Source organism: Tursiops truncatus, chromosome 6, assembly GCF_011762595.2.
Source record: "Tursiops truncatus isolate mTurTru1 chromosome 6, mTurTru1.mat.Y, whole genome shotgun sequence".
Classification (NCBI taxonomy): Eukaryota; Metazoa; Chordata; class Mammalia; order Artiodactyla; family Delphinidae; genus Tursiops; species Tursiops truncatus.
The window spans coordinates 33,301,317-33,319,886 of NC_047039.1; the positions used below are offsets into that span (position 1 = coordinate 33,301,317).

The 18,570-nt window shown below is 42.5% G+C and overlaps 1 protein-coding gene and 1 long non-coding RNA gene across 2 annotated transcripts in view; one reads left to right on the forward strand and one right to left on the reverse strand.

The window, feature by feature from the left end:
* LOC109550741 (uncharacterized) overlaps nucleotides 1-18,570 on the reverse strand; it is a 265,141-nt gene that overhangs the window by 177,155 nt on the left and 69,416 nt on the right. The window lies entirely within an intron of this gene.
* Nucleotides 1-18,570, forward strand: part of SLC28A3 (solute carrier family 28 member 3) — a 58,052-nt gene that overhangs the window by 23,314 nt on the left and 16,168 nt on the right. Inside the window, exons 2-9 of the mRNA XM_019940379.3 lie at nucleotides 4,211-4,309; nucleotides 7,548-7,627; nucleotides 10,558-10,649; nucleotides 12,060-12,249; nucleotides 13,298-13,442; nucleotides 14,699-14,812; nucleotides 15,424-15,501; nucleotides 18,349-18,429. Of these exons, the coding sequence (XP_019795938.1) occupies nucleotides 4,211-4,309; nucleotides 7,548-7,627; nucleotides 10,558-10,649; nucleotides 12,060-12,249; nucleotides 13,298-13,442; nucleotides 14,699-14,812; nucleotides 15,424-15,501; nucleotides 18,349-18,429 (879 nt within the window). The remainder of the gene's footprint in view (nucleotides 1-4,210; nucleotides 4,310-7,547; nucleotides 7,628-10,557; nucleotides 10,650-12,059; nucleotides 12,250-13,297; nucleotides 13,443-14,698; nucleotides 14,813-15,423; nucleotides 15,502-18,348; nucleotides 18,430-18,570) is intronic.

An 18,570-nucleotide genomic window follows, 5' to 3' on the forward strand; every position in this document is an offset into this window, starting at 1 on the left:
ACTAAATATTATGTAAGTTTAGGTGCACATAAAAGCAAAAACAAAAAAAAAATTAAAGCAAAAAAAAAAAGCAAAAAAAAAATTAATTAAAAAGGCCTCTGTCCACCTGTACCCCCTGGAACAGCCACTGTAGATCTATAGTTGCTCGAACAGCATGGAAATGCAAGATCAGAAAGACAGGTAGGGGGCTTCCCTGGTGGCGCAGTGGTTAAGAATCCGCCTTCCAGTGAAGGGGACACAGGTTCAAGCCCCGGTCCGGGAAGATCCCACATGCCGCCGAACAACTAAGCCCATGCACCACAACAACTGAGCCCGTGCTCTAGAGCCCACGACCTACAACTACGGAAACCCACGCACTTAGAGACCCTGTTCCGCGACAAGAGAAGCCACCACAATGAGAAGCCCGTGCACTGCAACGAAGAGTAGCCCCCACTCGCCGCAACCAGAGAAAGCCCACACCCAGCAACGAAGACCCAACACAGCCAGAAATAAACACATAAATAAATAAATTTATTTTAAAAAAAAGACAGGTAGGGAAAAAAACCCAGGCACCGTGTACTCCTGGCTCAAGGATCTGCCTCCAGAGGGAGCCCAGTGCAAGATCATACCCTTAGGACACTCAGCCACTAACACTAAGTAGAGAAATTAAAAGTGGTGTGCTGTAAATTGCTTAGAAATACTCATACATGACACCCACAATGTTGTTACCCATTCGGTGGACAGGTGTGCCCTCAGAATACAGTCATGGTTATAGGAGTCCGGTGTACTAAGTTATCTATTAATCTGAATTGCTAAATAGATGGAAAGAAACAATGAGCTAAGAAGTAATTATGGGCCACCTGTTATATAGCTCCCACGACTCCAGTTTAAAAAGAAGCAGAGATATAGGTGTTTTAAGGGTCATTTTTCAGGCACCAATTAACACCCACAAACACCCCAATTGTTTCTATTGGAAATCCTCAGCCGGGAGATATTGTTCTTCTGAAAACACTAAAAAGCCCAAGCACGGGGGCTTCCCTGGTGGCACAGTGGTTAAGAACCCGCCTGCCAATGCAAGGGACATGGGTTCGAGCCCTGGTCCAGGAAGATCCCACATGCCACAGAGCAACTAAGCCCGTGTGCCACAACTACTGATCCTGCGCTCTAGAGCCCCCGAGCCACAACTACTGAAGCCCTGTGCCGCAACTACTGAAGCCCGCACGCCTAGAGCCCATGCTCCGCAACAAGAGAAGCCACCGCAATGAGAAACCCGCGCACCACAACGAAGACCCAACGCACCGCAACGAAGACCCAATGCAGCCAAAAATAAAAATAAATAAAATAAATAAATCCAAAAAAAAAGCCAAAGCATGTAATCTAACAGAGGTAAAACAATCCCATTAATGTTACAAATACATCCATAGGTGCTCTTGTTGCCGCTTATGCCCACCCCCACGCCAACCCTCCCCCCCCTTCCTCTTTCATTAACTTTAAAAAGGACAGCTCCACCCTCTTGTTCCACAAGGAAGTCTCAGATTCTGCCACCAGGTGGCAGGAATAATCAGCACCAAGAAGCTGAAGCTCTTGGAACCAGAAAATGTCAGGATTCTGGAAGGGACCATGAGAACAAGTCAAAAGTATGTTGTCTAGATGGGTGGACGGAGGGGTAGGAAGATATGACCTGCCCAGGGTCACGTGTAATTAGGGACCTAAAGGACCAAGCCCCCTCTGTTACCTGTGTCCTGTTTTTCCACCAATTCTTGCTGGGTTTTATTTTTAACTTTTTATTAAGCAAATTTTCAGCACCCATAAAAGTAGGAATAGTAAAGGGAGTCCCTAAGTGCCCATCAGCCAGCTTCAGCAATTAGCAACACTTTGTCATCTTTCCACACTATATGTATTGTCCCCCACATACCTCTATATTTTGTTTTTTGGGGTTTTAAAAAATTTATTTATTTACTTATTTATTTTTGGCTGCGTTGGGTCTTCATTGCTGCGCACGGGCTTTCTCTAGTTGCGGCGAGCGGGGGCTACTCTTCGTTTCCGTGCACGGGCTTCTTATTGCGGTAGCTTCTCTTGTTGCGGAGCATGGGCTCTAGGCCCATGGGCTTCAGTAGTTGTGGCTCGTGGGCTCTAGAGTGCAGGCTCAGTAGTTGTGGCGCACGGGCTTAGCTGCTCCATGGCACATGGGATCTTCCCTGGACCAGGGCTCGAACCCATACCCCCTGCATTGGCAGGCAGATTCTTAACCACTGCACCACCAGGGAAACCCCATACCACTATATTTTGATACCAAGTATCCAGAGGTACTACACTGCACTAGATAATGCAACGTTAAAGTCACCTTGGTTCACTAATTCAACAAACAATCGTTAGTATCTGCTATGTGCAAGGAACTGGGCTAAAGTAAGGTATGAGCACTTGTAACACAATAAAGCTGTTTGGCCACAAAACTTTTATGCATAAATCATATGTGTGCAGGAAGTTAGACTTTATTCACATTTATACACTCTTGTGTTTCAGTAAATGGAACACGTAATACAAGTTGGAATTGCATTTTTTTCCCTAGATCTGTGGGGCCAGCCAGAGATTTAAATTTAAAATCAAACTCATACACTTGTTCCTTTTTCAAGGACATGGTCACAGCCAACAGGGCTAGCAGGGAATATGTCCTGAAAAGATATAGACACCTACCCGACACTGTTTATCTATCTGTTGCCTTACTTGGAATGAAGTACCATATAAAATGTCTAGTTGGGCTGAGATGGGAGAAAGATTGGACCCACCCAAAATAGGTAAAAGATAAATGAACCAGGTATTTGTCACATTTGGAAAAAGCGGTGGGGCGTCAGGATACCCATCCAAGAGCAAACCCTACTCAGTTTATTAAAGAAAAATCACAAAAAGTAAAAATAAAATTGGTCTCACAAAAGAAGCCATTTTTTTTCTTATGCTCATTACTACCAGAGAATGCTGGCAACCGAACAAAACACATTTTAACATCTCATAGATCCAACATCTAAGAATAAAATGATCAAGGATCCGGCCCATGGTTTACTCTATTTTGTTTTGTTTTATAATTTGAAAGTCTGTGTGATGTGTTCGAAAGGAGGTTGGAAACCAACATGCTTATCTCAGCTCTGCTTATTAGAAAGTTACATGGCCTAGACCCAGCAACTTTGTTCCGTTCTGTCTTCCTCAAGTTGGACCACACCAATCTTATCTGTCATAACAACACAAACCAAAATCATCCATGTTTCAGATATAAACAATGACCTTCAGTACAACACATGCATTTTTCAGGTCATCACGGTACTGGCTGAACCATGCTTTATCTTTAAATCTTGTCATATAAGGAACTGCTAATATTTTATAATTTTGCAGGATAGCAGAGAGAATATGGCAAGCTCAGGGCAGGAGAACTTAGCCTGGGCTTGGAGAAAGTCACGTAGTTCTGTTTGGCTGGGTGTCCCTTCATGGTTCCTGCAAGGGGAGCAGAGTGAGATAAATGAGCTTGATCGTGCAGCCCTGAACCATGCCAAGGAGTGTGCAACTGACTCCGCAGGCCAGGAGACTCACTTTATTATGGAGGAAGAGTAACGAAGAAGGAATATAGACAGATCTGGAGGAAAGAAAGATCAGAAGCAGAAAACTGACCAAGAACATGTTTAATCAAAGAAGTGAAATAATGCAAAACATTTAGGCATTTGTTAGTCTTGTACTTAAAGCATTCATATCTTTAAGGAAAAAAATATAAGTGAAATATGTGATCCAAATTTTCAACTAAAATTTATTTTTGGTATCAACCACCATATGTACTGTAAGATCATATTAGAAAACAGAAAGATTTAGGGATTTCCCTGGTGGTCTAGTGGTTAGGACTCCGTGTTGCTGTTGCAAGGGACACAGGTTAAATCCCTGGTCAGGGAACTAAGATCTCACAAGCCACGTGGCCCAAAAAAGGAACACAAAAGGATTTACATTTCTAGATTGAGATAATTTTCTTCTTCCTTATGTGGCTTCTACAGACAGTAAATTGTCAAAATTTTTCAAAATCATCTGTGTTTCTTTATGTGCCAAGCTTCCCTGGTTCTTTCTTTAATCAGCTGACTCATCTAAACACCTCATCTTTGCCATCCCATCCCTCAAAAGTCTTTGGGTATCATTCATTGAAAGAACATTTGTTTTGTGGCTCTGAAATGTTATTTTTGCAATCTGTATTTTTTCCTAGTATGATGACGACTGCTTTGAAAACCAGAACACATCAGGAAATGACAACTCACTAAGGAGTAGAGTTGTGCAAAACAGAGAGCAAGAAAATGGCAAACAGGTACGGCTGGAAAGCAGTGAGTGAATCTATCACCACGTTAACTACTGTGCAACAGCTATGGGGACAGAAAGCATGGCACTCAGCTGGCACTCAGAGGAATAAGTTAAATGGTAATTTGAGTGTGTAAGGCAGTCATGAGGAAAACACACATGCCCAAACAAAGATTTTGTGTTTATACAACTGTGCTCAGAGTTCTCTGATGAGAAGAGTACCCAGGCTTGCTCTGACACTTCACTATTACTATTAGATTCCAAACTCCATCCCAAGGCAGAAAGCACTGGCTTCAGCAGATAACATCTCAATTTTAAAGTAAATGAGGCAGAAAAGAGTAAGGTTCTAAGACATGGTTCTAAAACTGTGTGCATCACACCCTACAGTTCCTCAGCGACATCTAAGTGTACACAGCAAGCCGAGGTGCTCTGTGACAATGCCACCTCTTATTTCTTTTATATATTGAATTCTGGGTAGGATCTCATTTTTTTGTTTGTTTGCCTGAAAATATCTTTATTATGTGTTCCCTTTTGATGGATATTTTCACTGAGTATAGATTTATTTTTAATTAAAAAAAATTTTAATGAAGTAGAGTTGGTATACAATATTACATAAGTTACAGGTGTAAGGATCTCATTTGAAGACAGCCTTCTGCTAAAAAGGGAGCAAATTGCCCATCTATATCACCCTTTAAAAAGTAATTTTGGGTGCATATTCTGGGGGGAGTTTGCTCATGATAAAAGAATAACTTATTTGAAGTAGAAAATTTGAAATATTATTGCAGCAAAATTTGGAAGACAAAAAGTGACCTAATGACCTGTAGTTCCAGCAAACAAACAAACAAACAAACAAATCAGTGCCTAACATAATAGAATATAGCTCACTTTAATATAAGTACATATACATCAATAGGCACATGTCACATATATTAGGATCATGCTTTCATATTATTGGGTCATTGCCTATTTCATTTAATATATTGTAAAAAGTGTTCATATCACTAAGTAGTCTTCAACCAAAAAAAGAGAAAACAATACTTCTTTTCACACAAAAACCTGCACATGGGTGCTTATAGCAGCTTGATTCATAATTGCCAAAACCTGGAAGCAACCAAGATGTCCTTCAGTAGGCGAATGGATAAATAAACTGTGGTCCATCCAGGCAATGAAATATTATTCAGCACTGAAAACAAATGAGCTATCAAGACATGAAAAGACATGGGGGAGCATTACATGTGTATTACTAAGTCACAGAAGCAATCTGAAAAGGCTGCATACTGTATGGTCCCAGATGATGTTCTGGAAAAGGCAAACTGTGGAGACAGTAAAAAGATCACTGGCTGCCAAGATGGGAGGGAGGGGTGGATGGGCACAGAGGAGTTTTAGGGCAGTGAAAACACTCTGTATGATACTATGACAGTTGATGCATGTTATTAAATGCTTGTCCAAACCCAGAGAATATAGGACACCAAGAGTGAGCCCTAATGTAAACTACAGACTTTGTCGGTTCATCATTTGTAACAAACGTACCACTCTGGTGGGGAAGTCAATAATGGGGAAGGCTGCATGGGGTTGGGGGCGGGCGGAAAAGTATGGGAAATCTCTGTACCTTCCTCTCAATTTTGCTATGAACCTAAATAAAACTGCTCTTAAAAGTCTTTTTTTTAATTGTTTCACCAAAAAAAGTCAAAAACAAAAAATTAGGTATTATTGTAAACAGAAATATGAAGACTGAGGAGTAGCCACTAGATTTGGCAACAATGGTCCTTAGGTGACCTTGGCAGGTGACCTTAGCAGAAGCCATCTCAGACGTAGACGTCTGGTCACAGTGGCTTGAAAAGTGAGCAGGATGTGAAGGAATGTCACCAAAAGTAAGGGCAATTCTTTCAAGTGGTTTGGCTGTGAAGGGAAGGAGGGAGGGTAGATGTCCCATGGTTGTAGGGTCAAGAAGGTTTTGTTGTTGTTTTATTTTGTTTTAAAGATGAGAAAGGGTTAAAAACCAAAAAAGAAAACAATAGGAATGCTAGACATTCCATATAGTAGGTAACTTGGGACAATTTCGCTCTAAGAAAATAATAATTATGATCATTTAAATCAAAAATTTACCAAACTTTGACTATTGGCCAAGCTTGGTGTTAGGTGGGAAAAAATGAGAAAGGCTTCTCTGTACTCCTGACCTTTGCAGCTACAGCTTGGATTCAGCTGGTCTCTATTACAATCATCCCATCACCTTCCTTGTACCTGAGGCCCAGCCCACAACAGGAAGGCAGCCTAAGTCAGGAGTACAATGGGAGTTTGGTATCAAAGGACTATATGATCTTTGAGGATCCTTTCAGCTCAGAGACACGCTAATAACTAATTTCTTTTCTTGGGGGGGATGGGGGGGTGGGTTAAAGTAAAGAGAATTGAAGGTCTCATGGGATCTGACAAAAAGCTAGAGCTGAGATTTGGCATTATACCTCTTAGGGCATGTTCAAAACTGCTCCACATCTACCAGCTTCCTCCCAGCCTTCCCTTGCCTTTGCTTACAATAGCTGGACCAGTTTGAGGCATTATTGCAAAATGATGAGACGCAGGAAATCCTCTCCACCATCACAAGAATAGGATGGGTCATGGATATTTCAAAGCTAAACAGTACCTAGAAAGATTGTCCATAAAAGATAGCCCGGGTATATACTTCACTCAGTCAGTTAGAGCAAGTACTAGCTGAGTAAGGGAAATATTTCCCTTTAACCCAACTGATAGAAGAACCCTAGTTCCCAAGGGTAGTTTAACAGCTCTTGAAGATGCTGAGCTACTGTTCATATCTGCAGGCCAAGCCTTGGGCTGCCAGGAAAATAAAACCAGCCTTAGTCTCAGTCCTTTGGAAAGTGGGGCTGGCAGAGAATTAAGGAAGATTTGTGCAGCCTCTGGTATTAACTTCATTTAGCACTTGCCTGAAAACAGAGCGGGAGTTGAATGTAGAGACAGGAACTAAAAGCAGAGATATTAGCCCTCTCCCTGAAGAAATGGAGAAAATACCAATGGCTCCTTCTGAAGTAAAGGGAGAAATGTATGATTTTTTGTGGATTTTTTGTGACAAGGGGGAAAATGTCTGTGCATAGATAATTGGAGACATCATCTTGCAAAATAATTTAAAAGGACCTTTTGGGAAAATTTCCTAGCCAAAATTCTGAGCAAAAGAGATCAGAGTCCATTGTGCTCAGGATTCTCATCATTCCATCTCTGTTCCAATGTCTGATTTTGAGGGTGAAGAGCAAGTGACCATTGAGCAGGATTCTCCAAGAAATGATGAAGATGAGGATGACCAAGAGACGCATCAAAAAGGGTACAGGTTTATACCATAGAAATAACCACATTTACCTCCTCAACACAGTGGTTTTGACACTTTTTAAATTCTCATCTAATTTTTAACATTAATTATGATTTATCAGAGATGGTCACCACCAATCTCCCCTCCCTACTACCCACCCAACACCATTTTCAGAAAAAGTAATGGAGCTCTAGAATAATCAACGTGGTAAATTCAAACTGCTAATGTCCTGGGAACCCAATATCCAGGACAATCTTCTAATTAAAGCTGTGAATTGCCAACTAATTGCTCCAGTCTATACAAAAGTAGTTAATTCATCTTCACAATGTGCAATCAATAAGCAATTGATTTCTCAAAATCCAATTCACTTTAAATCCCAACAAATTTGCTCTTACCTTGTCATATCATAATGTTGCAAGTCCTTATCTCCCATTAGCAGGAGAGACAAATTATTATTTTTATTCTTTGGATCAGAAAAATGAAGCTCAGAGAAGTGACTTAGCCAAGGTTAGTGGAACAAAGCTAATTTAAATTTCAGCTTCTGATTCCCAGTCCAAGATTGTCTGGTACTCTATCATAACATGAAAGTATTTGTAAATTTTCTAAATTCCTATTTAAATTTGGTGTAAATTCCTAAGTCTCTGAGGGACTTTATTTTTATGTATCAGAAGATAGACTCGGCCAGAATTAGGATCAAAAACTCTTGTCACATATACATCATCAAGAATATTTGCCACCTTGGAAACCTGAACTTAGTTTCATCCTTTGTTTTACTTTATGAATCTCTGATCCTGGGGGCTGAGAGCTTCTCTTGGGTGGTCAGAGGTACTCAGGTTTCATCCGTGTTAATGGATGGAAAACAACCACCAGGAGATTGGGAGTTGTTCAGCCTAGATAACCAAATGGCCAAAGCAACTATTTCTAGCTACAGTACTTCCTTTTATGAAGTGTCAAATTGCACTATATACATTCCTTGCCATTAAAAAATCTGATAAATTCAACTTAAAGTAGATGGACGTGCCCTGTTACATGCTGCCTTCCAACGCTGCTACTTTATAACACTATATCCACAGCTGAGGATAATGCATCAGCAGCCTTTCCTAAATTAGACCATGAAAAATTTAAGTCTTTACTATACTTATATTCCCTCAATATGTTCTAGAACAGTGTTTCTAATTCTCAGTACGCATATTCACACACATACATAAGACAAAATTTTCATGAAATAATGCCTGTCGTCACTATGTATGATACACTCTGAGATGTCCTATGCTTTTGTTTAAGGATGATCATCATGCACAGTGTGACTGACTTCGCAACCCACTAATGGGTCCCAACTCACAGTTATAAACTATTGTTCCAGAAAAGCAATACGCACTACCACTTCATTTAGCTAAGAATTCGACACAGGCCTGCCAGTCACTCTTAATGCCCATGGTGCTGGTGTTGGGCTCACAGACATCTATTCTCCACAAAGTTATGGTCAGTTAAGGCTTCATAACAAAATACAATCAAAGGAGACAGTAGGAATAAGTCGCAGGGGAATGCCCCTGTTTGACGAAATGCAAGAAGGCTTTGTAGAAGCAAAGGGCTTGAGCTGTGCCCTGAAACGTGAAGGGGGCTGAGATTTGGACACAGGGGCATGACTGCTGGAGGGAAGGGAACTGGAGGTGTTCACCAAGGGGACGGGAGCTCCCAGCAGGGGCTGAGTCCTTTGAGATCCTGGGGATTGAGAATCTTCTATATAGGAGAAGGGGTTGTTTTAGAAATCCTGTCCAGTGGCCTGGAAGTGGTCATGATTAAATGTGTGAGTAAATTCCTTCCATTTGGCCTCAAGTGGGAGAATGAAGGCACATTGAGCAAAGAGACATGTGCAGGGAAGCCAGGTTTCAGAGTAAGTGGAGGGCCTGGGGGGGCAACCGGGAGCACCCAGGAGAAGGAAGGACAGTTGCTATGGGTACAGGCCTGTGGCCTCTCCAGACTCCCTCACTGGTGGACAACATCCTCCCCAGAAGAAGTGATCAGATGCACACGTGGCTCACACACCACACACTGCCCTGTAACAAAGCTCTGGGCAGAAACAAATACACCAACAATTCCAGAACGTTCTGAAAAAGCTATATGAGAACCCATTGGTTAACGGTCCTCAAATCCGCGAAATTCTACTTTACATGTAAGCATCCTGTGAAGTCCGTCAGCCTCCTGCTAAACAGGGTGGTGACTGAGGACAGGGAATCTCCAGCTTGCTCACACTTTGGGAACCAGAAGGGAGAACCACAAGGGATGAGAGTTCATTGGATTTTTTGGGGGGGGCTGCGTTGGGTCTTCAATGCTGCGCGTGGGCTTTCTCTAGTTGCAGCGCGCAGGGGCTACTCTTCGTTGCGGTGGCTTCTTTTGTTGCGGAGCATGGGCTCTAGGAGCGAGGGCTTCAGTAGTTGTGGTGCATGGACTTAGTTGCTCCGAAGCATGTGGGATTTTCCCGGACTAGGGCTCAAACCCGTGTCCCCTGCATTGGCAGGCGGATTCTTAACCACTGCGCCACCAAGGAAGTCCCCATTGGAATTTTCTTTTTTAAGTCAACATTTACATGAGAGCTTACAAGCTAATGGAGGCCCTCCTAGCACAGTGAGAAACACTCTCGTCCTATGGTTTATTCTCAGCTTTCGGTTAGTTATCCTGTCCCCTGCTTTATTTCCAGGAGCATGTTTTCTGCATCTCTGCAATTCCTCAGGGCTTTGGCACATCCATTCAGCAAAGGTTAGCAAGCCATGGCTGATTTTAGTCTAAAATGAAATGAGTTTCTTATTTCTATTTTGTAGGACACATACTTCATGAATGTGTTTGCCTGCTTGATTTACAAAGCCTTATCTAGCTTTAGCATGCCAGGTTATGTCGTGTATGTGGTGTTTACCTCTGTCTGCCTTCTTGCTTTTGTGTTGTTACAGGTGCCTGGAAAGGAAGTATGATGCAGTTTATGATTTTTGTAGGGAACACCAAACAATCCTTAAGACCACGACCTGGGGCATTTTAATAGCAGGTAAATAACAAAAGGGGATGGAATACCAATGTCTCTTTTTCAGGATCCCTCAAATATTTGTTTTCTGTAGAAAACAAATAAATCTTTCCCTTCCCCTTGACTTCCCTGAATCATCCAGAGAGGAGAGAATTTAACCAGGATGCCCCTGAGTGGTGGGTCTCAACTTGAGAAGCCCATGTAGATAGCTTCCCTGTCCTGTTTATGCAGCCAGCAGCTCATTTTTTAGCTCACCTACTCTCACTTTGTTATTGTGGTATGGATTTGAGGGTTGGATATTGCAAATTCAGGTAACTGGAAAACATGGTGATAATCACAAGGCAGAAACCTAATTGAAGGGGTGATATAAGTAATCAATCAATGCCTTATATGAACACAACACAAGAAGGAGCCTAGGGTCAGGTAGCCCACTCCTCTTACCTGAAAGCAGGACTAGACTGTCTTCTCAGATGAGCAGGTGTCCTGTTTTGACACCCTCCAAACAAAGGGCTCCAGGGCCCATTTGAAAGAACATTCCTGTCTATAAAATGTGAACCCTCCCACCCAAGCCCACAGACATGTATGCAAGACTGCTGCCGCCCCAGAAGGTCCGTAGTTTCCCGGTGCTCACACAGCTAGAACAGGGAGTAAGCAGGATTGAAAGTTTTCTTTGTACCAGCTCAGAGAGTATTTTGCAGACCATACTCAAAACCACACAGCTATGCCATTGTAGTACAAAGTAAGCAGATGGTGTGGCTGCGTGCCAGGGTGACTTTATTTGTAGAATTAAAATACAAATATACAAATACAACTGTCCTTGCCACCTACAAAAACAAGTGGTAGGCCAAACTTAACTTGGAAACAAAGACTTGTTTGCTGACCTTTAATGGAAAACCGTGTTGTTCTTACCCTAGAATATCATCTTCAAAAGCCATCACTTTGGTCATCGCCCTACCTCTTTCCTTTAGAGATGCTGTGGCACTTAGGGATTGTTGTTGTGACACTCAGAGATTTTCCTACTCAAGCTTAGGCAAATCTGGGCTACAAACTAGAAGACTCAATATCTTCTTGCCAGTAGTTGCTTTAGTGCCTGGCCTTTCTCTGATGGAAGCTCACCTGCTAAGTCTGAATATCAGAAAAAGTAGTACTAAGCAAGAGTCCCAGTGATCAGGCAACAGGATTCAGGAATTCAGAAGGTTCTTTGAGAAAAAAGACCTAGCACCCTGTCCTCCTAGCATTCTTGGTGAGACTTTAAAATGTTTTTAAAAACCCAAAATATAGTCCTTATAATCAGAGGCACCTATAGCTATATCAAGAGTACGCCTGCGTTCAATGGTTTCCTGATTGAACCTGCCCTTGGCTGAGCCAGATAAATGCTGGAGGCTGGTCTCCAGCTGATTTGGTGATGCTCACTGTCTGCATTGCTTCCCACAGGTCACCTGGCTCTGGTGATTGCGGCCTGTGTGCTGAACTTTCACAGAGCCCTTCCTCTTTTCGTGATCACGGTGGTTGCCATCTTCTTTGTGATCTGGGATCACTTCATGGCCAAATATGAGTCTCAAATCGCTCAGTTCCTCTCTCCTGGCCAAAGGCTTCTGGACAGCCACTGGTTCTGGCTGAAGTGGTAAATGCTCTTAGTTCTCTTACTGAGGTTGAGAGTGATGTTAGTGTTTTCCAACACTGTTCCATAGATTTGTTCTGAAATTGCTTCCTCATTTATGGGATATTGAAGCTAGAAACAACCTAGGGAATAATCTGTTAAAAAATGCCTTCATTTTACAAGCAGGATATCGAGGCCTAGATAAGGCAAGATGTGCTCAAATGTCCCTACAAACTGTCTTAATTTCAAGTGCCACTAAATGATAAAATGTTGTCCAAAAGTTGGGACGGTTCTGACTTAGACAGGTGGCTTTCTGCTCTGGGCATGAATCTGGACTCTTGGGGAGGAAAGGTCTGTGAATTAGTAAAGCCAACTCTCTCTTATAGGACCCCCTGTCCTGCAAGTGACCATTCAGGGCTTTTCTTTCAGCCTCTCTCTCTCTCTGTGGGCCCTCCTCTCTCTCCAGGTGGCCCTACAGGGTAGGACCCAGAACCCATTCTCCCCAGTGTGGCCCACATGGAATCTACCAGGAAAGTTCACACATTCTTTGCCTAATAAACCAGGGCTGTACAATCCCAACAGAGCAACCCTCCCTGGCTCTGCCATCCACTGATTCAGTGCTGTCGTATGCCCACTAGATTCCCCAAGGAGTCAGAACCCAGGCTAAAGCCTGACTTAGTTCTCTGAGGCTTGGGTGAGGTCTCCAATGCAGAGGACACATTTCAAGCTCTCCCTTGAAGGGAAGAAGGGAACGCTTCCCCCATCTCCCAAAATGAAGACGTCCAGCAGCTCTCGCAAAGAAATCACCGGACTTCCTCTCCAAGCATCGTTTCTCCTCTCTGACCCCTTTATATAACCAAAGGGCCCAAGTGTTGTGGACACATTGCTTCATTTTTTGACTATGTGCCTTTATAGCTACACCCAAAAAGAGTCTCTTGCAATTTCTAGAAGCATAATTTCCTGGTGCCAGGGTGTGTTAGTCAATATTTTTTGTTTGTTAGTTGAAGCCTGTTTAAGATTTTAAAGTTAGCACAGCAAATGATGCCAAAAGCCTCCTTCTTTGTTCCCTTAGGGTGATTTGGGGCTGCCTGATCCTGGGAGTTATTTTCTGGCTGGTCTTTGACACCGCCAAATTGGGCCAACAGCAGCTGGTGTCCTTCGGTGGACTCATAATGTACATTACCCTGACATTTCTATTTTCCAAGCACCCAACCAAAGTAAGCATGAAATCGAGCATTTCTTGGTCTTTTTCCCTCTTTTTTTCCCTCATGTGTAAATTGCTCAAAATCATGAGTATGAGAGAGTTGAACTGTTATTCAATATTTTTCTTACCTTGCTATGATATTTCAGTGGCTAAGGTGCCCTTTTCCTGAACGTTAATAGTACTGTTGCTCTCTCATTTTTCATTCTCAGTAATTTTCCAGTTGCTCAACCAGTGAGATACTCTCTCCTGTCAAGTCCGATTTCTACTCATGTACTCCCTTCCCCCCCATCAAACACACATACAAAGAAAACTCATCCATTTTTATTCAGATTTCCCCAGACCAACAAATAATCTAATATTCTACCACTGGATTCCGCAGTTATCAAATTTGTATTTGCCATTGAGGCTATTTTACTCCAAAAATTTGTACTTAAGCAGTTTTGTTCGCATAGAATTCAATTCTCACCCTTGTTCTGTCAGCCTGTAACCCAATAAATGGGCAAGAATTCTGAGATATCAAAACTTTCACATATGCTTCATAATGGCAAACTCTGGAAGACTTTACTGGCTGAAAGGCTGATCCAAGAAAAGAGCATTAATCAAAACCAAAGCCACCTGATACAATCCAAATTCTTTGCCCTGTGCGGGTGACCATCTCTGCTATTTTCTGTGCCTCCAATCCCATAGTTCTTTGCAGGCCACTCATCTCTACTCCAAAAATGAAAGCACTTCATTGTCCATTACCACTGCACTCCCTGGGTCTGCATTAGAGTTAATTGGTTCCTTTTACTGTGAAATGAGAGCCCCTCAACAGGGTGGAATTTCACTTAATTCACTTACAAATTGTCAAATCAACAAACCTTGGACACACAGAGAAGTCATGTTCGGCCTTTCCATTTTCCAAATGGGGAAATAATTATATGTATCTAACATTTACAGCATGACCGGGAAGGCCAGATTCTTCCTCTTTTAATGGCCCTTCTAAGACTACTCTTTGTGTCTAAATGATTTTATCTTGACAAAATGGTTACATACACTGCTGGGACTGAAGGCTTAATCTCAGGTTTATGAAGAGGGAGCACAACCCTGAGATTTTTAGGTATGATTCTATGGAGGGATTCTCTGCTCACGACTGCTTTGGCCTCCGAAAGAAGGTGGATCACAGGCCACATCTGAGAAGCTTCCAAGGAAATAGTTATCCTCTGGGCATTTATGCTGAGTTCAGCATTCATTTTCTAATAACCTATATCTCTTCCTATTTCTGTATAGGTTTACTGGAGGCCTGTCTTTTGGGGTGTTGGGTTACAGTTTCTTCTTGGGCTTTTGATACTAAGGACAGAACCTGGATTTATGGCTTTTGATTGGCTGGGGAAACAAGTTCAGGTAAATTTGGTTCAAAAGAATGCCTTGCTTTTATAGTGCTTTTAACATTTGAATATAACCCTCAAGACATGTCAGAAATAGCTTTATTTGTCTGCATTAGTTGACCCAAATTTTAATTCCATAGCATGAATTAGACAAATAACTTTGTTTATGTTAATCTGTGTAGTTTATTAATATTCTGGTTGTCTCTTACCCATACCGTCCACTACATCACTCCTCAATCCCATTTGACCCCTTCATCCTGCCTGAAGGGTGTCACTCTTCTAAGATGTTTCCCCCAACAGAGAAAAAGGTTTCTTTGCATCTAGTGGCAACCAGTACCTCCCAAGTACCATCTGTGGCTTCTGGAGCAAGTTACCACACCCAGCTTATTCGTTAGCACCCTAGAGTCAGAGTGAATGTCAGAAACGCCAGGAAACCTGTATGCAGTTATGGTTCTAAGATATACTTCCAGGCCATCCACTGGAGGGGGAAAGTTGACAAAATTAACTCTCTAAGTCTATCCCACAAGTTTTCTGAGTCCCCACCCTCTGCAGAGCCGTAGGTCCTGTGGATGGTAACTACCTCTTTAGTGCTTGTCATGATCTGCTCTTTTCCTTTCTTTAACTCAGACATTCCTGGAGTACACTAATGCTGGCGCCTCATTTGTCTTTGGTGAGAAATATGAAGACCACTTTTTTGCATTTAAGGTAAAGCCAAACACTTTTTTTCTATGTAGACACTCCCTTTTCAGTAACTTCTCAGTCTTTGTAGATGTTCAGATAGAACCTAACTGATCAGAACCCAGGCATATACCTGCCAGGCATGTTATAGGGACACAGCCCATCACTGGGCTTTCTCCTTTACCTGAAGTCAGTGGACTGAAAACATTTAATTTTTTTACAGTAACATTCAGGGAAACATGTAGAGGAAGTCAGGAATACTGAAACACAGGCATACCTCAGAGATATTGCCGGTTCGGTTCCAGACCACCGCAATAAAATTAATACCGCGGTAGAGCCAGTCAAAAATTTTTTGGTTTCCCAGCTCATATAAGTTATGTTTATACCCCACTGTAGTCTAGTAAGTGTGCAATAGCAGTATGTCTAAAAAAAGTACACACCTTAATTAAAAAATACTTTACTGCTAAAAAAATGCCAAAACAATTACAATAGTAACATCAAAGATCACTGATCACCATAACAAATATAATAATAATGAAGAAGTTTGAAATATTGTGAGAATTACCGAAATGTGACCCAGAGACACAAAGTGAGCAAACGCTGTTGGAAAAATGGCGCTTACAGACTTGCTCGCCCAAGGTTTACCAAAATCGTTCAGTTTGTAAAAAACACAACCTCCAAGAAGTGCAATAAAGCAAAGCACAATAAAACAAGGTATGCCTGTACTTTTGGATGTCTTGTAGCATTTGCTGAGATAGTTATGAAAGATCATGTGGGGGGGGGGGGACTTCCCTGGTGGCGCAGTGGTTAAGAATCCGCCTGCCAATGCAGGGGACATGGGTTCGAGCCCTTGTCCGAGAAGATCCCACATGCCGCGGAGCAACTAAGCCTGTGCACCACAACTACTGAAGCCCACACACCTGGAGCCCGTGCTCTGCAACAAGAGAAGCCACCGCAATGAGAAGCCCACACACCACAACGAAGAGTAGCCCCCTCTCCCTGCAACTAGAGAAAGCCCGCGCACAGCAACAGGACCCAACGCAGCCAAAAATTAATTCATTCATTCATTTTCTTAAAAAGATCATACGGGGTAATAGTATCTGAGATTTCAGGGAAAAGAACATTAGGTCCCTGGCAATGAATAGACATATGGCTGCTAATGCCTCCCCAGTCCAAGCTCAGTGACAGCCCTGCAGTCAGGAAACTCCTTAATCCCAGACAAACCGGGACAGCTGGTCACTCACATCAAGCTCTGTTCTTCCAGAGCCATCCCCTTGCTTAACATTTCCCCTCTCCCCTTCAGCACAGCCTTCACCTCGGCAGGCCTGCAAGCTGGGCCTCCTCCCAACCAAAGGAGGGATGTTATTTTACAGGCGAAAGGCCACTTGGCAACTTGGCCCCATGCTCAGGCCTAATCGATTCTCTCCCAGGCCTCCCCCATCCCCAGGAAGCCCATCTTCCTCTGGGAAGTCCCTGCAAATCCTTGTCGATTAGTCAGAAACATGCATTTGGCTTTTCCTTCAGATTTCTTTTTTTGTGGTGTGCTATTGTTCCTACACTTCTCCATTGTCTTCTCACTCGGGGACTCCAAATTTACCTCCAAATTACCTCGGCATCGGTTAGGCCAACTGCTATGCTGAATCTTTTTTTAAACTGCTGACTTGATACTTTGGTGCTGAGATAACTAAGCCATCTCTGAAAGGTCAAATGTTTACAAATTGAGATAGAAATATGCTCCTGTCATGAATTGAATCCAGAATTACAAAAAATAATATCACGGAGAAGGAGGAACTTGCTGCCCAGACTGCACCAGTGTCTTCAGACCTCCCCCAACCCTCTGCCCCCAGGGCAGTAGTCTCCATCCTTTCTGCCAAAGCAGATTCCTGTGGGAACATTGGGGAGATGAGCCCCTTGAACTCCCTGAAGCTTTCAGGAAGGCTCTGCCTGCCCATTAAAGCCAATAAAATCACATAAGTGAGCGAGCTCTGAATAATGGCACAAAAAGTCTTTTAATATATATTATTAATAGATTTTTCTAAATTAGATCCTGTACAAATTGTCCTTGGCCATTCTGTGTCTCTGGTGGCAGCTTGTCCCTGGCCATTTAGCTGGGAACAGAGGGGAAGGGGAACAATGGAGTAGGGGTGGGGAGGGACCCAGACCACAGCTCTGTGTGGTCTATGCAGGGAAGAAACTGTTCCCTGTAGACACACAGGCTGCGTTGAAGGCATCCAAAGAGCATCAGGAAAATCGGATCTAGAAAAAGACAACCTTTGTTAACACAGAAGTAAACTAGTTTCCAGAGTTTAATCTTTGTAAAGTGATTCAAAAATCTATAGGTAAAATAGTTATTATTCTAAAAGCTAAATCCACGAATGCTTGCTTTATACAAGGCATTGTTTAAGCACCTACTGTGTCACTACTGTGAATAAGGATCTGAGGTAGTTCACACTTAATCGTGACCCAGGTTACTTTGCTAATAAGTAGTGAAGCCCATGTCTGTTTAATATCAGAACAACAAGAATATCTGCCAGTGGCTTTCAGTTTCTTGATCTAATTATTACAAATTCCCCCCAAAACGTCATTCCTTCTCTTAGAAACTAAAGTAAGAAAAGCTCATCATAGCAGGATTTTTTTTTTTAAGTCAAGTTTCCTATGAAATAGACTCAAGCTTATCCAGAACAAATTAGAGTAAGAGACTGTAGATGGGGAAGTTGCCTGTTAAAAACGTTGTTTAGTTCAAGAGGAGTTTCCAGTATCTTGATGACATTTCAGAGGGGGAAAAGGAGGCAGAAAGGAGACTGATCTGAAAGCTACTAATACTGCTGGGGCCAATGTTAACCCGTGACCACTCTTCCCCACCACCCCCCCCAGGTCCTGCCCATCGTGGTTTTCTTCAGCACTGTGATGTCCATGTTGTACTACCTTGGATTGATGCAGTGGATCATTAAAAAGGTACCAGGACTAGAAGGCAGCGGGTGACCGGTGCAGAGCTGATTATCGCAGGGACAAATTCTTGAATGCCTTTTATCTGGGTTTTTCCAAAGTACCTTTCCCTTTGTACCAAGATCCACACCCACCCCAAGTTATTAGATT